The following is a 23,967-nucleotide window of genomic DNA, read 5'->3' on the forward strand; positions in this document are numbered from 1 at the left end:
GGCAAGACGAAGAGAGAGAGAGGATGAGGGGGCAAGACGAAGATAGAGGGAGGATCAAGGGGCAAGAGGAAGAGTGAGAATCAAGGGGCAAGACGAAGAGAGAGACGGAGGATGAGGGGGCAAGACGAAGAGAGAGAGAGGATGAGGGGGCAAGACGAAGAGAGAGAGAGGACGAGGGGGCAAGAGAAAAAAAAAAAAAAAAAGAAAGAAAGAGAAAGAGAAAGAGGGGGCAAGAGGAAGAGAGAGAGGGGAGATCAAGGGGCAAGAAGAAGAGAGAGGATGAGGGGGTAAGAGGAAAGAGAGAGCATGAGGGCAAGGCAATAGTTTTTTGGGGGTGGTGGGTGTATAAAAGGTCCTCCAGCAGATAGTGGGTCTTTCTGTGAAGCTGTGGGAGGGGTTAGTGAGACCCATGGGGGTATAGCCCTGAAAAAAAAACAGCTGAATGAAACGACTGAACCAATGGGGTGCCAGGTAAAAAAAAAGGGAAAGAGGGGGTGGAGCTACTGAGGACAGGTCTCCCAAAAAGCCACAAAATGACCCACTATCCACTGTCCCACGCTGTGCCAGCTTCAGTGCACGGTTTTACTCTTCATCCTTTCCTTCACATACAAAAGCCCCAAACATTTTCCTCTGTACTTTGCAAATCGTTGTCACCCTATTTATCAATGTTATTTTTGCATTAAATGTTAGGTTTACATTTATCATCGTGGTCTGTTCTCTGGCTGCACTATTTTTGCACCTCTTTTAACTGACTGGGCTCTGGCCCAGTCAGTTATTACATGTCTGTTGCATGAGTGCGTGCAATTTGGTACAAAGGAGCTTAATGCAGAAGTGTTTGTTCCTTGGCTCCTCAGTTTAACAAAGAGAAGAGATCTGCCTCCTGTAGAATACTTTGGTCATGTCCACTCAGAGCCATGCATAGAGTATCGTTACTGTCTGTCTCTGGCTTCTATTGATGGAGAGTCGCCATTTCCGGGTTATGTGACCCCTCGCTGCTGTCGCCATTGGTTGAGCAGTGGCCTAGTGGGCGTGGCCTAGTGGGTCTCTTTGAGGGCTTTGAGGAGAAGGGGGTCTGGGTAATGATATGATCCTAGAGAGAGGACGACAACAACAACATAAACAAAAACAAACTAAACAAAACAACAACAACCAATGGGGTGTGAAGTGAGCAGAGCATGCAGCAAGGTTAGGTGGGGCATGCAGCAAATGTGAACCAAGTGCAAATCATTTTTAAAGACGGGGCTTAAAGCACAACTGGGTTAGACTGGGAACTGTTACTCATGCTAGCCTCTACTGTACTTCTGCAAAGATGTTCCAGTGGTGAGTGGACCCTGTATACTTGTTTTCAGTCAGGAACGGTTGAATATTGCCACACAATGTTATCCAATAAGGCAGTCACTTAGACTTGAGGTACAGCTTGTACAGTCTTGGCACAGAGAAAACTTCCAACCACCTCAATGAGTTCAGTTCAGTTGGTGGATGGCAGTGTGATTGAGTATTTCTTCCACTACGTGAACATGACAGAGTAAAGCTGGTGTGAGCACTCATTTGACTCACTACATGAATAATTTGTCCCTAAAATAAGCTTAAACTTTGTGTCACATTATCAACATGCCTGTGATAGTAACAATTCAGATGTGAAATAAATAAAGTTAATTTGATAACCATTACCTAGCACTCTTACTGTAAACAATTATTATTTATTGACTAAATAAGCTAACTGACTAATAAACACCTTTGTTTTTCCAAATTCATGTTTCTTTACACATACACTTTTTGAAACAGTCTTTTAATTGCCACTTGATTAGTGTAAAAATATTATCTTATATATAAAATTATCCCATCAAAACTTAATTTTCTTATTTAAAACTTGAACTATGTAACTTTTGAAGTTACTTTTTAATCCATGGACGACAGTAGTCTTTGTTGGCTTTCAACAAAATAGAACTGCAGGATGTGGTCCGGCTTTCCAAGTGTTTTGAAAACCTGCTTTTTCGAGAGAAACCCACTCAGATCTGGAAAGTGTTCAGTGGAAACCACTGACCCTTAGTTGGATGTGGACCAATCTCAGAGTGGACATGTTTAAACCTCAAAAATTCCAGGAGTTAGGGCCGGCAGTGATTATTGTTTGCAATAAATCGGTACGATGCCACAAGGAGAAAACTAAGAAGGATATGTAGAGAGCAAGGTGCAGAGCGACAACAAACGGGACGCAGGCTGAGCAGCGATGTGGAGGCAGAGGAGGAGGTTCAAAACGGTTGTGAAAACTTATTTTAGCACTACATTTAGTGATTTTCAAACTATCTGTACAAAAAATATAAATACCAAAAGTAAAGTCCATATCATGCCTTCCCAGGGTTCTAGTTGCATTATGTATCAAAGCTTAATTTTGACGAATTTTCTTGTCATTTGCTTACTTCAAATTTCAACTTATTTAACCTTGAAAACCTTGCTCTGCTTCAAAGAGGCTCATGCAGTTAAAGACATGCATGACTAAGTGGAGCAAATATACATGCTTGCATATCCGTAGACACACCCAGAGGTGGCACAATGAGGTTAATCCCAAAAATCACACACTGCTACACTGGCTCTGGGACGTGTTTGTGCTTCTCACCATCCGTTTAGTGTTGTAGCTGAGTGTTAAGTCAGAGTTTAATGTGTGAAAGAAAAAAGAAAAATGTCTGTGTGGAACTTACACTGAGTGCTGGGGTCCGTGTCGGTGGTAAGCTTTACATAGTTGCTGGGGAAAAGGCCCTCTCTGCCGTTCAGCTCTCCTTTCCACCAGTCACAGTCATCCTTGTTAATGACCGTGATCACCTGACCCTTCTGAAAGGCCAGCTCATCATCATTCTGAGCCACGTAGTCGTACATACCGATCACCTGACACAAAGCTTAAGAACAAAAGCATACAACAGCAAAGGTGCTCCGTAAAAAGATAATATTTTCAAAATATTTACAGTGTGTGTTTTGGTGCACATCATATGTATGCTCTGGTACCTGTGCTGGAAGTCATCACTTTGGGCGGGGTCGGCTCTGTTGGCGTGGTCTTGCTGGTGCTGGGACTAAGGAGCTTTACATAGTTGGCTGGAAACCAACCTATCTGACGCTTTTTGCCCCTGGCCTGCAAGCGGAAATGGTGGAAAGTGAGCAGGAAAACTTATGCAAAAACAAATCTGATGAAGACCAAGTTGATCTAGTTTATTACAGAAAGCTCAATTTCACACTAAATTGATATATTATTGCATAACTAGTGGCAGGTGGCATATTCAAATGACAGAAGGGACTAGAGCTAAATGTGCCAATGGTAATTGAGAAATTACCATTGGCACTGTCTTTTGCATTTAATATTGTACTTTTCTGTATATCAGTAATATACCTGTAACTCGCCCTCCCACCAGCCTCCTGGATTCTTCTTCCTGATTAGGATGAGTTGTCCAGGCGCCAATGTCAGCTGTTCTGCTCCAGTAGCTGTATATGGAGCAATGACCTGAGCGATCTCTGCCAAAGCAAGGAAAAAGACAAAGATGATGCAATTACTATCAACGATCATATGAGAAATAATCTGTCCTAATATTTTCAGTAGTTTAAAATGTGGACAAGTTCTCCAGTCCTTTAGAAAATCACTAGACTTAGTTGATGGCATTTTGGTCAAACAAATGTTTTATCAGGCGACAAATAAATAAGTATTTTATTATTTATTTGGATTACAAGAATTGAAATGAACCAAAGCAGAAAGGAGAAAGTGTGGACTGAATTAACAAGCTTTGGAAGCTGTATAATTAGGGGTGGAAAATATTGACAAAAATAGATATTTTCCTGATACCAATTAAATGTTAATCCAATAGAGATGTGTTAAAACATGTCTTTAAATGCATCAGTTGAGGTTGAAGGATTATACCATAATAGTCAAAACTAAATTTGCAATATTATCGGAAATTCAATGATCTTAAACCATGTTTAACTGAATTTTCACTTATGAAGATGCCGTTTAATAGAACACTCTCTGTAGTATTTTTTGCACAGGATCATAATCATTTTTGATCTTTCAGTCCCACATCACACCTCCTTTTAGTTGATTAATTGATGAACAGAGCATGTCATAAATCGATTACAGCACTATTAAAGTGTAAAGCATTTGCAGACACCTATCCGATGGGAAGCAAACATTGTAATTTATGACCTATTATAACTTAAGTTATTCATTTTGGTCATTACTTCTACCATTAGTGTATTAGGCGCCAGCAGAGTGCAAGATGACTATTTGTCCCACAATTGGGACATTTCAGTTGTTGCAGAATTGCATGCAGAGCCAAAACAGTAACAGTAAAATGAGAACGCCAAAGTGCCCAAATATCTTTTGGTAATTAAAGACTCACGAAAGCCTCATTAAAACAAATAAGTGTGGTTCACTAAAAGCACCGTAACGCGCTCCATAGGCATTGAGCATATCTAGGATATCTATGGTCCGGCGACAACTTAATCACTAGTTTTATCACTTTGCTGTGGTCATCACCATAGCAACAGGTAAACAAAAACTCAGCTGTTCTGAATCTACAGAGGAACTACGTCATATAAAAACATAAAATAACCATCATCCACAGACAGTGAACAGGCTGTCAGATTAACATATGAAATGACTTCAGTTAATTGGACCGTGTTATCAGTGGATTAAGCAACTCATTATGCTGTTTTAATGCACTTTGTAGAGTTAAAACTGCATAACTCACCAATCTGAGTTAATTCCTTACATAACTCTCTACTCACGCTCTATTAACCCGACACAAAGACAGAAAAATACAAATCAAGATTTGTATTATTAATATTTGTCATTGTTGTTTCTGATTTTGAAATTGGAACATGGCCACATCCTGATAACTATTTTATGTAGTGGAATCTACTGAAAAACAAAGCCCTCAACTCTTTTTGCATCCATTTTCTGGGGAGAAAAAGAGAAATGACAAAAATCCTAATAGTTCATATCCATGCTTGCTCTTTGAAGCTGTACACTTACTAAATGTATAACAATACAAAGCACATCGTTCTTTCTCTGCTCCTATCCACTGTGTGCCAGATGTGCACTGCTGCTTGACATGAATAGCACACGTATTTAACCTATAATCTTATAAACAAGAGGGATTTAGTCAAACTTGATTGATTTAATCAAAAGGCTATTTTGAATAATAAATTATAATGTATTAAATGTATTTTAAAATATATATTTATTATTAGGCTATTAAAAAACACAAAGTAGATTCAATATGAGACACAAAGTCATGGTTATCAGTATTGGCAAATCAAAATTTCAGATGATTGCATCTGTGATTGCCTCAAAAATCCTGCTCAAAGCAATTATTTGTATTGTATAGCCAAGCAGTTCTGTGTAGAAGATTCTCGGTGCCACTTTGAAGAGTGTTCTTACTAAATAGACAAATCATTATGAATAATTGTGTGCAATGTCTCCCGTTATGTCAAGATGGTGTGGGACAAAAATTAAACTAATATGAGGATCACCTGGTTTTTTCCCAAGGCTGCCAGTCTTCCCAGATAGTGATAAAGACTAGGACACAAATAAAAATATTCAATAACTAGTACACTGATACATAATGTATTCATCATCACATCTTCTCACTTCCGATGAAGAGTCTCGTGGTTTTACATAATTAGATGGAAAAACTCCAGTCTTTCCACCGACAACACCTGTCCACCAATCTCCTTCCTTACGAGTCACTGTGACAACATCTCCTTGCTGGAAGCTCAGATCCCCCTGTTCACTGCTTTCATATGTATACATGGCAATGTACTCTGTAATAAATACAAAAGCAATGTACTCTGTAACAAATACAAAAGCAATGTACTCTTTTACATATACAAAAACAAGCATAAGGCATAATTAGCACTGTTATTACAACACCTTCTCCTGCTTCTGGTTTGGTGGGGGAAGGGGAGGGTCTTTTCCCATTAGGGGGGCTATCTGTTGGTCCAGATTCACTAGATGAAAACAAAAAGAAGAATTAATAGTTGTATAACAGCCAGAACAGCAAATAATACAGAATTCCAAGTCCCACTATGACCCACGATGTACAGGTGCATTAAAAAAACAAACAATCTAACCTCAAATCCCATTCAAAACTCTACAACTATTGAAAGAAAAAGAAGGTTAGGGATTATCTTGACAAAAAAAAAAAAAAAAATCAGCTTCAAGTGTGGCCAAGAATATGAAACTCAATGGAAAACCATTATGTAATGGCATGCCAGAAGCTCCTGTACAGGCTTTACTGGCAGATGATAAACGTTAGAAGAAAAGACAAAACATTTTCAGATGAAGAGCTTTGATATTTTAAAATAATCCTTTGACTCAGAGAAACAGGATTTACAGGTACTTGCAAATAATGAGTTATTACAACCAAGGCCTTAAACAAAGCAACACTGTCCATTGAAACACTCTGATATAATCTATTTTTTTATCTTTAAAGGTATATAAATCATAACATTCAAGGGGAATAATAGCTGAACTATACACCCTGCGATTTTGCAAGTTCTCCCAGTTAGAGATTATGGAGGGGTCTGACATTTTCATTGTAGGTACATTTCCACTGAAAATAAAAAACAGCCTGGCGTATTACCGATAGACTCTGTGGTCCCAGCTCTCTTCATGTCATTGACCAGCTCCTCCCGTGCAGTTCTGGGTTGATTCCTCACCTTCATCATTGATACCATGGAGCCCCAATCCGAGGGAGATTGACAGCCTCTTCCATTATGTAACAGTTGCTCCAACAGTTGATCTTTTTTACCAAGCTGCTTACCAATCCAGCCTTGTGGAAGTCTACAACTTTGTCTCTCATGTCTTTTGACAGCTCTCTGGTCTTGCCAATTGGAGTCTGACTGACTGTGGGTGGACGGGAGTCTTTATGCAGCTAACGAGCTCAAAGAGGTGCTACTATTAATTAATTAATCATTAACCGCCTGTTCCCATTTGGGGTTGTAGGTGACTGGAGCCTATCCCAGTGCCTTTGGCCCTTAGGCGGGGCACACCCTGGACAGGGGCCAGCTCGTCGCAGGGTTAACACAGAGACATAGACAATCATTTGCTCTCACATTCATTCACTATTGCCAGTTTAGAGTTTTCAATTAACCCAACACATGCACATGCATGGGAGGAAGCGTGAGAACCTAGAGAGAACCCACAGTAACACGCAAAAGACATACAGACTCCACCCAGAGAGATCATGTGATGTTGGTCGGGCCCAGGAATCAAAACCATGATCTCCTTCTTGGGAGGCTAGAGCTCTAACCGCTCTGAACAAGTACAGATGCTACTAATTTAGATTAATAAATGAAGTAGAGGTGGACATTTTAAAGGCAGACGAACAGGTCTTTAGGAGCCAAATTTCTTGCTGATTAGCAAGTGTTCAAATACTTATTTGCATAAAATAAATTATTGGGGGGAAAAAAAAGTCAGACCCCCATCATTTCTAAGTGGGAGAAATCGCAAAATCGCAGGGTGTTCAAATACTTTTCCTCACACTATGTGCCCTAAAGGTTTGGGCAGCAATTCTACTAAAATACATTAAGTGGGAAAGACCAAGAATGAATGAAAAGACAGGAAGGAAGACAACAAAATCTTTTTTTTTTAAAGAATATAGTTGGGAAAATGTATCACATCTTTTTAACGACATGTCAAAGCTTGCACTATTCGCAGGGAAATAGTGGTTGCTGGAAAAATTGTGGCTGCCAGGTGGCTGATTATTAAATATTGAACTGTTTTTCACATTGCCATCCGACCAGAATTCAGAACAATTATATTTGGGCCTCAAAACTCCTGCCATGGACGTTGTGAATGGACACATTTGGAGTATAATTTTGGCAGCAGGTGAGAATTGATTAAAAAAAAAAAATCTGCACCAACAATCAAGGATAGTACTTGCATAATAATTAATAATAATAATATTTTTCTTTTAAATATCACATTGACTTAATTTTAAAATGGAAATTTGAGATATGTGCCTTCATTTTCTGTCTTTTGCTGCCCTTTTTAAAATGTTATTTGTATTTCCTCTTCACTCTAACTGTGTTCTGTTATTTTTGTGTTTTTTATACTTAAAAAATGAAAGAAAAACTGAAAAAAGTGAAAGAATAAATAAATAAAAATAGATAAAGTTATAGACCTTACCTTGAGTTTCTGTTGCGTGATGCGACAGCAGCTGGGGTTTGCATATTAGCAGAGATGAGTTTGACGTAACTTTTGGGAAACCAGCCTCTTTGACCAGACTGTAGCTCGCCTAACCACCACATATCTTGTTGCTCTAATACTGTAATTATCTGGAAACACATATTCATATTATCTTTTATCCATTAGTACTTCTTTAAGATGATAATCACAAATGTTTTAAAATGTTACTTCATTTTTGTTGAAGTTCAGGTGGTTCTCTTTCTTGGCCCTCCATGGATACAAAGCTTGAGCTTGAAGACCCTCCACTTTCTCTCCCTTTAAAAACAGATTGCATTAAAAAAAGAAAAGAATAGCATTGAAATGAACGTTTTTGTTTTTTACACATTACCTGTCCAAGTACAGGAGATGGGGAGGAGCCTGTGGTCATGGTGGCTGGTGTGAAGGCAGAGCGCTGGCGTAGCTGAGCTGAGGGGACACTGAGTGAAGGGTTCTGTGTGGTTGAGGAGGAGGGCCAAGCATCCCACCCCTCATTGTCTAGCTGGTTGCCTGCATTTGAGGGCCAGCTGAGAAGACACCAATACATGGTACATTGTTGTTTTTTCTTACTAATTTTCAGAGTAAACTTTGATCTTAACTTACGTTGTACTAAAGTCTGCCCAATTGCTGTTTGAGGAGGATGCAGAAGAGGACGGTCCAGGAGCAGGGGGAGGAGTGGTATTGGGCTGCTGAGCAGAAGGAGGTGTGGATGACGCAACACCGCGCAAACTAAGGGGGGCTTCACTGTCAGGTATTCGCTCCGCGTAATTTGCTGGAAACCAGCCAGTGCGTCCTCGTAGCTCCCCCCCAAGCCAACCAGGCTCACCGGTCTGAGACTCATCCACCTGTAAAAAACAAAACAAAAAAAAAACACATCTGGTCAAGCAACTCACACAGGGCAACAATACAGATTATTAATATGATTAACAATGTGGATGGGAGGGAAGACCAAACGTTAATATAGAAATCTGTTGAACGGGATGTGTGGCAATCATATTTATAATTTATGCAATTACTTCTGTGAAGAATAGTAATTATAAAAATAATTAATTCAATTGTGAAGAAAAACAAAACAACAACATTTTGTTAGGATTTAAAAGTAGTAGATCCAAGTATGATGGTTACATGTGTGGAAAAAATAAGTGGCATTACATTCATTTCTCTGCCACCGTGCACAACATTGAACTGATCATGATCATGTTTTTAATACAATGTAACAAGAAATACATTTATAAGCTCAAAATAAGCTTTGTTTTGAGCATCAATGTAACAAGATTCTTTGCTTGAATGAAGATCATCCTATTGTATCTGAATAACTGCTAAATGTAGCACGCCCTTAAGATCATTGAAAAAGACAGCCCTAACCCTGACGTTTCATTTGGAGACCGATCTGGAGGCTTAGAAACAAATGGCATTGGAATGTCATTCATTTACAGAAAATAAATGAACATGAGAATGACAGGTGAACATTGGGTTGTGATTGGTCAACAGACAGGCCAAAACTTACCCATTCCCCTTTCACCTTCAGGTTGCAAAGCAGGACAAAAAACAAACTGTTAAACTACACCACAGAAATACACATGTGTAGGGATACTGGGAGCAGTTTTACAATTACTCTGGGAAATCTGACAAAACTGAAATGGACAATATTTTACTTTATATTTAAAATAAAAAATAAACATGTAATAAAATGTGGTGTCAGAGAATAAGACTAAAGAAACAAAACAAAGAAAAAAAACACTGCACACTGCAGTTTGATTGAATAGAGCTAGTCACACACAATATGGTGGGTGGTAATCCAGCTCGCCCAAAACATCTGACTGCTCATTAGTCTAGTGTTGTCCCATGCAGACCTGTGCCTCTGTGTTCTCTTATGTTCTCTTTTACAACACAGCCTCGAGGTGCAGCCAAAGTGCAGGCTCCATGTCCACCATGTGAGAGGATGATTCAGTCCACTCAGATGCAAAGCGCGAGTTCTGGGGTAGGGCCCGACCAATATATTGGTTGCTTATATTATCGACCGATACGGGCACTTGGAGAACTACCATTGGCCAAACTCTGGCCGATATTCCACCTGGGCATGTTCTACATTGTTTCAAAGATTAGACCCTCTAAAATACAACCATATCATCCAATTTACTGACAAATTATGTAGTCTATGATGCCTGAGTGCAGCTGAAGCAGCTCCCAAGTTATGTTCGTGAGTGGATTATGGCTGTATCCGTGTTTACTGGACTTTAACATGCATATGTGTAGTGAAAAGAATGAATGGTCAGAATCCAAGTATATTAACTACTGCAGCGCACATGCATCAATTAGGCTAACTACACTTTTAGGCTCATGAATTAACTTTAATAGTTTAAGTCTATCAAAAAGAAAGTTGAGCAAACAAACTCTTTCAGTTTCAATTCACTGTTAAGAGGCAGAATAACGCTAAATGTTGTCTTAATAAACCCAATTTAGAATGAATGGAGCCAGACACACTTTTTATAATCAGCTGCCTCTAAACTACCGTACTTTTCGGGCTATACAGCACTCCTGAATAAAAGCTGCGCACACGAAATTTACGAAGATAATAGGAATTGTACATATAAAGGCCACACCTGTCAATAAACCGCAGGGGCCCATATTGTAACACGAGATATTTACACATAATACACTACATGGTAGTGATGAATCTTCTGAACCGAGGGTCTCGTAGCGCACCTGAAGTCTGCTGCGCTACAGGTCTAATTAATATGGTTAATTATCTAACATCTCAGTGAATTTGAGTCTGATTGTAATAAAACACACAGTATGTTGAAGTTTAACAACAGCTCTGTTGCTCGAGTGGGCCAATGATGAATATCGCTACACGTGCTTCAAATGTGTTCTAATAAAATGTAAATGTGGAATTGCACAATTACATTGGCGTTAGCTTCTAATGATAATTTTTATTGAAACAAGTTTTCAACATTATTTGTCTGTGCAAATAAGTATGTGCAAGTCAGAGCGACTAAATAAGAAAATAGGTACCAGTGCCACTCGAAAGGTTAGTGTAGAGCCCTCAGATTTGATGAAAGACTTTGACTAACCATGTACCATGAAAATGAATTGAACAGTGTCTCTTACCATAATGACATCTCCTGGTGTGATACTGATTTCATCGTGACTGCGTGCCTCAAACGGATATAGAGCTCTGTAGTAGACCACCTTCACCGACTGCTGATCAAATCCACTCATTGAAGGCTTTTGATCAAAGAGGCTTGGCACAGGCGTCTTGTCCACTTGAAAGCAAAAGAAATGAATCCAACATCGTTACCAAATATAAAGCATGTATGGTGACTGGATCTAACCCCAGGCTCAGGCTGCACCCTGTGGAACTGCTCCGTGTGCAGTCTGAGTGAGGCATAAGAAAGAAAAATGAATTATTGGGCAAAGCTCAAAGTTGAGTTTTCTTATGCATTTCATAGCAAATCAGATGCCTTCAAGATAACAAGATTAGATTAGGTCGGTGTAATCCCTCATTCGTCCAGGCGTGTTCCATTGTAGAAAAAGCTTCAGTTGTAGTCATCTGGACTCGGTTTTCTAAGATTAGATTAGATTTGGGAAAATTCCAGCGAGTGAATAAGCAAAGTTTTAAGGTACCTGCAGATGTCCAGGGGTCTGCAGGTGGGCTGAACAGCTTGCAGAGTTTATCTTGCATGTCTTTACTTCCTCTGGCCTCATCCTCTTGTTCTTCTTTGGCGACTTTCCTTCCCTCCTCCTCCTCGTCTTCCTCCTCTGCCATTACTCTTCTTTTACGCTCTTCGTCTTCCTGAGTAATTCTATTTAACCAACCATGTGGTCCAGAACTTGAGACTGGACTGGGGGCTTTTGCTACCATGTCATCCCTCCAAGACGAGCTTTCAGCTGACGACAACCTAAGAAATATTTATATACCATGTTTTGTAAACAGACACAACACTGCAAACACGATTATAAATCTCTACAATATTTATTTCAATTCTAGATTGTGGAAGTGCAGCACTAATGAGGCCCAATAATTTTCTTGGGCCAGTTTAATAAAACATAATTATTTAAGTTTTTTCAAATGAGACACCTAATTCCAATACTTGTAGAGTAAGAATCAAATCCAAACTGCTGAAACTGCTAATCACAAAGCCGGTAAAATGAATCGCCATCAAATCAAGATAACAAATTAAATGGTTGCAATTAGCAAATTACAATGGCTAAATTACAATTTCCTTTGCAAACAACAAAAATATCATCTTCATACATAATGACAATTCCTGTGAAAATGTCCAAAATGGTTCATCATTATTAACCACAATGCCACATTCTACAACATGGGTTTATTAAGTTTATTGTTATAAAGTGGGCTTTGTAAACAGTAAACCTCCCCTTTCTTTGGAACAACAAATAGTGGTATAATTATCAAGACAAGAGACCAAATTCAAGCAGATGCACTGTACCTGGCATCCTGCACCTCTGAAGAACTCATCTCTGTTGGCGTATGAGAGAAATTGTGTGTGAGAAGCTGGGGATCGCCCTCTGCTTCCTTCTGCTTCATCTTTTGTTGATGGCTATGGATTTCCCTCAGCTCCTGCAAAGCATGATGGGAAGGAGTACTGAATAAGTGCAATCAAAGACAACATCACGAGCCGCATAGTCGGCATTAGTCAAATCATTAAAACCTGTAATTTATTTTGTGATGCAACACCAAAAAGATCATTTCTAAATTCTAAGCAAAGGGGAAACAAATCAATACTTATAATAATACGTACAATTTAAATATTCATTACCATAATAATTTTCATGCAACAAGGGTAAATAAAACTCTAAACTGAAGACTCCTGTCTCAGTTATGTCGACAGAATTCAGAAGGCAAAGTTAGTCTGAACAGAAAGATACCATTAATGAGCTGCCCACCTCCGACACACCCCTTTACACACAATCAACATCCCAGCCACAAAAACATGAAATGCATCATTCCCTTTAGTTCTGGTTAATTAGGCATGTTCTCCTTCTGCTACTGGGCATACAATGAAGTAATAATTCAGGACAGTAACCAGTCCAAACACAATGCTGCAGTAGGCTGCGTGGAACCAAACTTTGTACAGCATGAACTTGATGTCTGAGTTAAATTAAAAAAGTACTGCTAAATGCAAGACTTAAGCCTGAGATGCATCTATTGGACCTTTAGCTCGACCTGGGAAAAAATCTGCTAGGAACGCACTGCCTCTCATGGCTCAGAAGAGAATAAAATGGCCCAACAGAGCAGAGCACTATTATCTAGACAAACTTCACTATCCATGTCATATATACTTATTAATATGATTATTAACACTATAATTGTCGTAGCGTATTATTTAAAACTAATTATAACATCCCAAAATGTTAATAGGAAGCGGAAACCCATGGTGAGAAAACAAAGAAAACCAGAGCAGAGAACGAGATGAATATGAAAAACCTTAAACCAGCTCAAACATAGAAAAATGGAGACGCTGAGAAAAGACTGCAACACACCACTACACTCTTCATTTACCCCCCATGCTTTTGAATAATTGCACTGCAACAGCAATTGATTTGTTAGAATATTTGTATTTACAAATTGGTAAAAAAGAAGAATTTAGCAGAAGAACTGTAGAACTAGGGATCCACCGATGTATTGCGCAAGTATCGGCATCGGCCGATACCCACCGATATCATACCAGTTGATATAATGCTCAACTGGTAATGAGCAACTGGAAATGAAAGAGCTTCTCAGAAACAGGAAGAAAACAACAGCTCCGTGGACAAAGATTTTCATCCTTATTTTAGAATAAAATGAATACGTTTGCTATATTTCGTGGATAAATCTATGAAAAAATACAAGTATTTAAAATAACCAAACAGCTTATAGAAAACATCGGCCGAATATTGGGGCACCCATAACATCGTATCTGTGTCGATATTGGTGCACCACTACTTTAAACATTTTTTAATACTCTGGCTTTCAAATACCTGAATTTAAATGAATACATTTTGACAATGTGCATGTGGAAACAGATCGCAGAGGTCACCAGTTCCACAAGTCTCATACGGTTTCTCAGCAGAAGAAACTGCACCCATTATTAGTAAATGAGGTTCACTAAAAAGGTAAGGCACACTGCTGCAAATTTTCCATGTACTCTTAACATAATCTGTGTTAGTAAAAAAAAAAAAGACAGAATTGGCAGTGTTATTCTTTCAGGATTAAATGTCTGCAGTCCATCTAGCACAATGAGGCACAGAGAAACACAACAAATGGCCAGCGGTACAAGCATACATTAGCAGGTTAGTGATTTGACACATCAGATGGCTAAAAGCTGACTCCGATCACAAGAAAACTACATTGGCTTTGTGCTGTGACTGGCTTGTGAAGATTATGTCAGTGCAGTACAACCCCAGGCCAGCAGTGGCAGTGTGCGCTACCTGTCTGCCTCTCTGCTCGTCCCCAAGCTGGCGACGCAGGGCTTCTATCCTGGCACAGTGGTTGGCATAGAACTCACAGAGAGACTGGTATAAGCAAAAGAGCAAAAGGCTCAGGGTGAAAAGGATATGTAACAATAAAAGAACGGGTTCATTCATTCATGTGAACAAAAAATGTAAAATGGGTTAAAGAGAATGTTTACATTATTGCATAAATGTCACATTCAAATATTTATACTTTTAAAATTGGACAGGGACAACCAAGTTAGTGACGAGAGAAATTATACTAACGATAATCTATCATTAAAAGTCAATGTTTGTCCATGTACTTGATCCAAAGCAGTTTTGCGTCTGTACAGATATATTGTAAAAGCAGCTCTTGGGGTCAAAATGAGGCCAATATTTTGCTATAAATCTAATTGTAAAACCTTTTATCACCCGAGAACCAGAAAATACATAGCATGCTAGTTGTCAGTTGTTAGCATTAACGTGAAGGCAAAACTCCGCTCTGCTAAAAAGCTTGCAGTTGCAGTGAATAATTAAGATACTAGGAATGTGTTAGAAAGTGAGGAATAACTCTGGCCCATTGAACAGTTTATTTAAAATCACTAGTTCCGTTAGCGCTGTTAATGCAGAACAATAAATTAATTTAAATACTGCCGATGTACAGGGACATGCTTGTAAAAAAGGTATATTGTTTTTATCCCCCAAATAAAGTGTATCGTAACAGCAACTATCTGTCAAAATCAGATTATATTTACATGTCTGCACTTAATTGTAAAACATTTGATTAATGATGGCTTGTAGCAAAGAGCCATGTCGCAATATGATGTTTTGGGATGAGAGCTGATCGGCTGTGACCAAAAAATGTGTTAGCAATAGATTTAAAGATCAATTTCCCCCTTTCACAGTTTGAAAATCAGATACCCAGCGAAAATAAATAAGGAAATATGAACATCTTAAGGCTCATTCATGCTCTACGACGCATAAGGATAATCATAAAAGCTTCTGTCCATCCTCTGTGTTGTATTGGCGGTCATTTGGTCCGTATGTGATTTGCATGTTCACAGCTTATGCACAGAAACGGAGCAGTACATGTGCTGACCGCTGGCTCTTTTGCAACAAGTGTAATCTAAAAGCTGCTACGGGCGCCGCCATGTTTGTTTTTCTTGGTACACTTTTTCTTCAGTTTGGGCAAATTCTCTTAACTGAGTCAGAGTGCCATCTGGTGGTCATTTACCAGAACACAGACCTGACATTGAAAACGGCTGTATAAATTAAAGTATTAATAAAGCTACGGTGACCACGCTTGGAACACACAGAGCTGTTTGTGTACAAAATGGATCATAAAGGAGCCTTACACTAATACAAACGCAACAGAAATTTGACTTCCACACACAAAAGGAGAAAGAAAAGAGAAGAATCAGCGTTAAACCAAGATGTAAACCCAAGGCCCCAACATCTCAGTCCAGTGTCTTTATCAAGTGAGCGATACCAATAAGAAGTTACTGTACATTACAAGCTCTTTGTTTGTGCAAATACAACAAAAATAGATTGTACCCGATAGATTTTAGACCAAAACTATTTGAACAATTGAAATTGATAAGTGTGATAAATGTGCAGAGAAGTAGTTTGAGTTTTGCTTCACTAGTGTGACTCACCAACTTCAGTTACAGTTTGCATAAACACAAAATGTCAAATAAATACTGCCATTATTCTCAAAGCAAAGTGCATCATGGGTGTTATCTTGGTTGCATCAATGATACCAAACAACACTGGTGTTGATGGACTTTTTGTTGTGTTGGCCAAGAATTTTACCTCTTGTGCCCATAAGGAATGCTGTGGCAAAAAAAAAAAAAAAAAGAAAAAAAAAAAAAAGAAAAAAAAAAAAAATCAACATCCCTTTCCTCCCAGGCCGCCCTGCTCATACATATATACAGTTTGTAGCATCTTTTACTGCCGACCTCTTCTCTCAGAGATGTCTATTGCACACATATGACGGGGCCTGAGCCTGTAGAGAACCTATAACAAAAGAGCAGTCTTCACTCATCTCTTCTGTGTTTCTCAGCTGCGCCACCCGATCATACAAGACAGCTCGCTTGTGAATGGCACTGTGAGGATGACTGGAGAAAAGCTCGGGACCCAAAAATCTCTATTACATTCTGTCCAAGCCCGACCCAGAACCGGAGCCATTCTTTGAACCGAGAGGTCCAACCCAAGCCCGCGCTCTCAATGACGAGGTATTACACTTAAGTGTGTTTTTTATGTTTTATAGGCAGAATAGGCAGAGTTTCACAAAAGAGAATGCAGAGGGTGCTTTTACCTTGAGCTGCGTGTTAAATGCATCTATCTCCAGAAGTTTTGCCCTGGTTTCTCTCTCCACAGTATCTAGCTGCTCTCTGAGCAGCTGTCGGTTGCTTTCCTTCTGTTCCAAGGCTTTATGCAGTGATGAAAGACTGTCCCCTATATAGACAGCAACCATACAATGAATTAATGAGAACTCCATGGAATGAAAGGTTAGCCAAATTGGACACTTTTTTTTAAATGTTATTGCCCTGCGAAAGAAATGGGCCAAAATGTTGCAATTTTGTAAAAAAAAAAAAAAAAAAAAAAAAATCACTGGTTCTGCAAGGAAGGCAAGTGTGCATGATATTTCTTCTTTCTTAGGTTGGGCCAGCTGTGTGCGCTCTTACACACCTTTCCCACAATAGGATGTGAACATTTTCACTTTTCTACATGTGATACCAACATATACTTAGGACAATTTATCTGATTATTATAGTCTCTCCTTTGTTGAGAGCAGCTGATCGTGGTCTTTTCTAGGGTGGAATGAAATATTCGTTACCCACTGGAACATTCTGAAGTTAAGAAATCCTTCAGCTGCTAATGCAAATTTTGGCTAGTATCTTGGCTTTCAATGTCTTTTTGCAGTTGCCTCGCTATACGTGTCCAAAACTTATTCAATGAGTGTAATTTCCAATCATTGCACATCTGAATCTTTGATTAGATTTTAGTTTTTGTTCGCATGTGTGGATTACTTCAACTGTAACCAATATCTGGTGAAACTGCCCTGTCAAAAGCACTTTAAGAAAAACTTCAATAAGTTCAACGCCATTTTTAGCCGCTGCTCATATGTATTTATTCATAGAGCAACACACACTGAGGAAAATACAATTTATTACTTCAAATCTTGTTGATCAAAGGCATGTTGGAGAAATTGTGTTCTTTTAATAGATTTTAAATTGGAGAAATTTAAATCAAGTGACAGTAATAGGTTTAAAACAATTAAATTTGGTCCAGAAATGCAGTGATATTCTCTGGACTATTCAAAGGAAATCTAACATTTTGCTGGCACCAAATTACAATGGTTCTTAGTTTCAAGACATTGATTTATATTTTTAATGTCCAAAACAATACTCACTCTGCAGACTGTTCTGCTGGACTTGCTTCAGCTGCTCATTCAGAGTCTGTTTGTCAGGTATGAGCCTTCCCAGCCACTGCTGCGAGTCCTGTAAAGAACACAGATCTGACATTGAAGCAGAGCTTGAGAGACACAAGGTTAACATGCACCAAGAGAAGACTGAGTGAGTTCATAATTCATATTTCTTTGAGCTGGATAATGCAAGTATTACTGCCTGAATAAAGCATACTTCGACTATGCTATTCAATGGCACTAGGCCACAAAGAGCCTGAAAAATATTAGACCGATGCTTTGAGATATGTATTTAAACTATGGTGAACTTGAAAAGAAGAAAATAATGACAGCGTGTCTCTCACTGTTTTGAGTTACCTGGTTTAAATATGGAAAGTAAGACTATCAGAGATTAAATGTGCTCAATGGAACTGTGTGAGAGGCTGTTAACAAGTGAGCTATATGCACTGACATGCAAAAGAATTAAAGTTTACAAGGAACTTGTATCTGTATGAAGAACAATCAATGGTTTGTTAGTGTTTGAACCTGAAGCTGTTGTTGCAGCGAGGTAATCTCTGCAATGCGTGTCTCTCTGGACTGATTGGTTTGCTCCACCTCTCTCCGCTGAGCTGACAGTCGAAACCGAACATCATTCAGTTTTCCTTCAAGCTGTGTTTTTTTGTCATTCTGAAAAGAGATTTTTTCATAAACAAATGTGCTGTATTTCAACATTCAAATATGAGAAGTATCTACAATACAACAGCCTAAACCTGTACTAGAGTCCATTAGATAGAAGTGATGTTTTTCTTTTGAAGATTATAGAGATTGATGTTAAGCCCATTTGTGTCTCCACCTTCAGTTCTTAACTGAAGTTATTCCAGCAAAGACTGAGGAATTACACGGCAGGAGTTCTTGCCTCATAGCATTACCATTGAATATTTCACCAACAAACTCGCATAATCCAGGGTTTTATAAACAGGTTGCCTAATGTGATGATTGTACAGGCAATGTGATAGTTAAGTGTTTTAATTCCACATGTGAATCCTCAGATGATGGACTACAGTCGTAATACAAGCCGTGTTATTACAGTGTGAATTTTGGCTAGACCAGAAGGATCAGTTAAAACAAATTACTTTACTTACACCTCACTCCTTATGTCCATAAGAGAAATCTATAGGTGGGTATTTCTAGCAAAATAAGCAAACTTACCAATGCTTCGAGTTCAAACTCCAAAGTCTTCTTCCTGGCTTTGAGCAGAACTATGCTCTCTTGCTCTCGGTTTCTTTGAGTTAAAAGTTCCTGGCGCCGCTGCCGCTCCCATTCCAACTGACGCTGACGCTCCAACTCCCTTTTGGCAGCCTTTATATGATTAGAGTTAAAAGTAGCAATTTAGTAAATGATAATACCGAGTCACAAAGCATAGCATGGGGATAAAAATGCTTTGTTCAACAATTTCAAGTTTAAATGTGGATTAACAGTACCTCTCTCCTCTCAATCTCTTTGCGCCTCTCCTCTTCTCGCTGCCTCTCTATCTCCCTCTGTCTTTCCAGCTGCTTCTCCAGCTCATGCTGTCTCCTACGTTCATGCTCCAGACGCTCACGTTCCTTAGATCGACACGTGGTGAATGAAGGGGATCTGTTCAGAGAAAAGTGTGTTTTAAACAGCATACCTTTCGCTCCTGCTCCTCTCTTTCCAGAGCAGCAAGTCGCTCCTGCTCTTTCCTTTGCTGCTCCTGAAGAGCCTGTCGTCGCTTCTCCAACTCCAGATTCCCTCGCTCAAAGTTCTCTCTTTTCTTGTCCTCAAATGTCACTGAAAACCATAAAACAAATACAATGTATTAGAATGTATTGAATTAGAATTAGCAAAATGGAAGCTTCTCACAGGAAAACACTATTCTTAAGGACAGATAAGAAAATAAATGTTTTTCAGGAATCGGGTCATGCCATGGTATGAAAATATGAGATGTATAGAAAAAGGATATACCTGGCAGTTTCTTGTCTTGATTGCTCTCTGCTTCCTCTTCAGCTTCTTCTTGGACAGTCTTCTGATCAGACTGCACACTGTCACTACGTACACGCCTACAAAACAATTTCATGGAGTTCAAACTACCCTCAACACAACATGAGTATGCCAAGAACCGCATCACTTGAGTTTCAATAATTACCGAAAGGTAGGGGGGAGGTAATCTGGGGGTAACACTGGAGGGAGTGGGACACCAGACATGGCCATATCAATGAGGTGCATAGCCAAAATGAACTCCTCAGCAGTTAGTTTCCCATCCTGGTCGATATCTGACAAATTCCTAAAAGAAAATTCAAATTGCCAATTAATCAATAAATCAATCAAACCTTGAGATGATTTGAGTTAACAAACCAGATTGTGGCAAGTTGGGTTTGAGGAAGACTGGACTGCATGAGGATTGTCCGTGCCTGAGGTCCTGTAAGGCAAGTTAGAAAACATATAAAGGGCAGAGTAACATTTGGTCTCAGAGACAGGGGACATCAGCCAAAAAAGAGGGCCTTTGTATTCAAGCAATTTTTTTCATTTGTTTAAACATGTGTAAACAATCTAAAAGGATTTTTATTTTAATTATGTAAAATGTTCACAATTAACACTTGAAATTCACTTGAAAGTCAGTTTAAAGAAGCAGCACAAAGGCATATTCATCATATCTTATTCTATGTGTGTTCACACCTGTCAGATGTCCGCTCATCATCTTGTCATGTGAATTAAAAAGTTGCCGATACTTGAGTCTTGACGACTGAGGTACAGCCCAGTCTGACGGCACAGCAGGGACCGGACTACTGTTGAAAGCAGACAAATAATACCATTGTCAACATTAACTGAATGTTTCAGAATGTTGTTGTTAGAAAACTGAGGCAAACGTTACCTGGTAGTGTCAAATGATGGACCTTTCTGTAATTTGATACTAGATCGATTGAAGGAAGCGGGAGCTGGAAGAAGCATTCTTATGTGAAACGTTGTCCAACAATATACCGTAATGTGCACTGTCTCCTTAGATCAGCTGTGTTAAACTACTTCAGAGAGAAGGACACATTTATACAACAAGTGTCTTTTTATCAGTAAAATGCTATAAAAGGCTCTTATCTAAACTAAAGATCTAACCTTTGGCTTACAGAGGAGTCATAAGCATGTCCAAGCAATTGTATATTGAACTTCAGGTTAATTATAATCTCCCTAAATGTGTGAACTTATGGCAGTAGCACTAAGGGAGACAGAAGAAACCAAGTGGTGTGTCAGACACATGGAGCATTGGCTATGCAGTGCATGAATGTGCAACTTCAACACAAACACACATTTCTTGACCATGTGCCAAATAAATGTTCTGCTTTAATAGTATGGAACAGGTAGTAATGGTACTATACGGATAGTCTTTGGAAGATGTCTTTTCTCAATTTAAAAAAGGTGCAGTTAAAGGTTGAATGGATGATTTTTTTGGCCCAAATTTTAGTCTTATTTCCTCGTGGCGTGGACTGCCGATTAGTCCTGCCACGTATCAATCATAAAACGCACCTACCGCTCACCTGCAGTCGCGTGTGGCTTGTCCCCTGAGAGCAGCACGGTTCCGCGTGTCTAAGCGCATTGATCTATCATAATATAGTTCCCTCAGTGTACGGGGCAAAATGAAGACAGAGAAAGACAGTTCGAGCTGACTCATAAGAGACGTAAATCTACGGGAGACGAGAGATGTGATGCGATCCGTCGCGCTAATAAACAAACGCACGTGTGTGTTGTATCAGTCCGCACGGGGGAGTGCGCATGCGCACTTCCGCCTGCGTTCTCAAATCGCCCAAAAACTCGCCTTTAACTCAGAACTTGTTGATGTAACAGCATCCCACAATTTACATAACTTTGTTTTTACGCTTAAAAGGATAAAAAAAAAAAAAATGGTGTTTCTTACCTGCATGGGAAAAGCCAGTGATGGGCTGCATGATTGCTGTGGGAGGGGCACCATTGGCAATAGGCTGGGTTAATGGAGGTTGAGCAGCTGAGACGAGCGGGGGCGATACGCCGACAGGCAGGGGAGGCAGTGGGAGAGGAGGGACAACAGGCAAGGGAGCAGGGATCGAAGCAATGGAGGGCAAGCCTGCAGAAAACAGGGTTGAGTGAAATCAGGCTTAATCTACAACAAGCACAGCAATAATGCATTATTTTGTAGCCAAATTGAGATGGGATTTAACCAACAAATTGTTCATGTATCATCAGAAACATTGCAAATCCTTCCAGTTTCTTCATGGGTAAGTGTAAGTGCTATGATAAACAGCTGACATTTCGCAGAAGAGGAGCATCAGTGTAACAAAAGAAAATCAAACCTTGAAACAGTGCATTTGATACTCACCAAAGGCAGGCGGTGGAGGTAAGGGCAGATGGGACTGTTTCATACTTGGAGGCAGTGCAGGGGGCAGGGGGTGACCTTGGAGTTTTAGCTTGATGAGTTTCATAGCAATTGAAAACTCGTGAATATCCATGCGGCCATCACTGTTCATATCTGCTAGAGCCCTAAGGAGCAAGAGGTTCAAATAATCAAAAGCTATTTTACTTACTTATTTTATTTGTGCATCATAAATGCTGTGTTTGACAATGCATCATAACTGACGCCGATTCCGAGAAGACACCAATTTTGACAGGATCTTTTGCTAACACCAACTGCTCCATACACTGCGATACAGATTTCATACAGTTTATAGGATAAAAATCCTGTCACTTACCAGATTTGGGCCAGGACAGGAGGAGGGAGTCCTGACTGGAGGAAAAAGTTCCTGGCCTGATCCCCTGAGGTAAAAAATAAATAAATAAAAACAGCTTTAAGACTAACCCAAGTCAAACAACTCCGATTACATGGATTTAGAGTAAGAAAGAAAAAAAGGTGGGCAGTGCCTGAAGAATGTAATGATGAAGTAATTTATTTGAACGCAACAAACTAAGGGTTTAACTTTGTTGGAGGATAAGTAGATGTCTGGCTGTGATCATTCACAGAGGAACAGAAGATGTTATCAACATTGTGGTGAAATGGGTGTATTTATGTCCATACACCAGAGAGTGTGGCATGAACCTATGCTTACTGCTTCACTAAGACTGAAAACCAGCATCATTAGAATGCAACTTGAAACATTGACAGGATTTACAGTGGATGGCTGTCAAGTGTCATGTTAGCCCCCTTATTAAAGCTTATAATACTATGTAGAATACAACTTATTCAATGTACAGACCAATACATGCTATAATATGCAGCTCAGCATCAATATTTCACCAGTGCCCTTTGACTGTCTCAGAGGTTACATTAAGATGCTTTGCGACAAAATCAACAATAAAATTTTCCTCAATACAGCCTATTTATTTTGATCATAATGTCTGTGTGGAGAAGCGAGAGGATTATTCAAGGCCTGACTTAAGATTTATAATCAGCTGCATATTTCAATTAATTATTACAAGTGTCAAGTATATATTAAAATAAAAAATCAAATATAGCCGCAAGCGGCAATGATCGGCCCTCGCCACGCCGCCTCCACGCCGCAAGTGGAGGGGGCGCTAACGCGCCCCAATTGTCCTTTTATTGCGCCTACTGCTGAATCTGTGACGCTGTCACATCTTCTCCCCTTTGTTTTACCATCAAAAAGCAAATTTTATTTTGAATTCTTGGCACAATGTGCATGCTCTGGCGATTTCCCCATTGGAATAACATGGAAGGTTTCGGTCATCGTTACGGCAACGCCATAACAATTATGACATGGCTCTCATTGACTTTTTTGATGGGGATGCTAAAATTGAGTTGTGTGTCAAATTTCATATAATTTCGCAAAACTAAACATTTAACCTCCATATAAAATCTGTAGGGGGCGCTGTGTGGCGCCAAATGAATTTATTTCACTTCAAGTGGGTTTTAGGGCAAAGAGTT

The 23,967-nt window shown here is 39.4% G+C and overlaps 1 protein-coding gene across 2 annotated transcripts in view; it reads right to left on the bottom strand.

Moving 5' to 3' along the window:
• itsn1 (intersectin 1 (SH3 domain protein)) overlaps positions 1-23,967 on the bottom strand; it is a 39,748-nt gene that overhangs the window by 10,799 nt on the left and 4,982 nt on the right. Inside the window, exons 4-32 of one of the 2 annotated variants that reach the window (XM_072437192.1) lie at positions 22,781-22,844; positions 22,411-22,571; positions 21,973-22,158; positions 20,941-21,004; positions 20,745-20,854; positions 20,424-20,487; positions 20,215-20,352; positions 20,034-20,128; positions 19,720-19,859; positions 19,532-19,654; positions 19,260-19,409; positions 18,597-18,737; positions 18,060-18,147; positions 16,962-17,101; positions 14,642-14,725; positions 12,661-12,791; positions 11,834-12,108; positions 11,318-11,472; positions 9,714-9,728; positions 8,810-9,051; positions 8,559-8,733; positions 8,399-8,485; positions 8,171-8,319; positions 5,912-5,988; positions 5,630-5,802; positions 5,512-5,557; positions 3,377-3,498; positions 2,998-3,121; positions 2,697-2,891 (exon numbers count right to left, since the gene is read on the bottom strand). In XM_072437192.1, the coding sequence (XP_072293293.1) occupies positions 2,697-2,891; positions 2,998-3,121; positions 3,377-3,498; positions 5,512-5,557; positions 5,630-5,802; positions 5,912-5,988; positions 8,171-8,319; positions 8,399-8,485; positions 8,559-8,733; positions 8,810-9,051; positions 9,714-9,728; positions 11,318-11,472; positions 11,834-12,108; positions 12,661-12,791; positions 14,642-14,725; positions 16,962-17,101; positions 18,060-18,147; positions 18,597-18,737; positions 19,260-19,409; positions 19,532-19,654; positions 19,720-19,859; positions 20,034-20,128; positions 20,215-20,352; positions 20,424-20,487; positions 20,745-20,854; positions 20,941-21,004; positions 21,973-22,158; positions 22,411-22,571; positions 22,781-22,844 (3,714 nt within the window). Of the gene's footprint in view, positions 1-2,696; positions 2,892-2,997; positions 3,122-3,376; positions 3,499-5,511; positions 5,558-5,629; positions 5,803-5,911; positions 5,989-8,170; positions 8,320-8,398; positions 8,486-8,558; positions 8,734-8,809; positions 9,052-9,713; positions 9,729-11,317; positions 11,473-11,833; positions 12,109-12,660; positions 12,792-14,641; positions 14,726-16,961; positions 17,102-18,059; positions 18,148-18,596; positions 18,738-19,259; positions 19,410-19,531; positions 19,655-19,719; positions 19,860-20,033; positions 20,129-20,214; positions 20,353-20,423; positions 20,488-20,744; positions 20,855-20,940; positions 21,005-21,972; positions 22,159-22,410; positions 22,572-22,780; positions 22,845-23,967 lie in introns of those variants that run through there. The other variant, XM_072437191.1, reaches the window with a different exon arrangement.

Source organism: Eucyclogobius newberryi, unplaced genomic scaffold (assembly GCF_026437365.1).
Source record: "Eucyclogobius newberryi isolate DKJ021-1_F unplaced genomic scaffold, fEucNew1.0.hap1 SCAF_8, whole genome shotgun sequence".
Taxonomy (NCBI): Eukaryota; Metazoa; Chordata; class Actinopteri; order Gobiiformes; family Gobiidae; genus Eucyclogobius; species Eucyclogobius newberryi.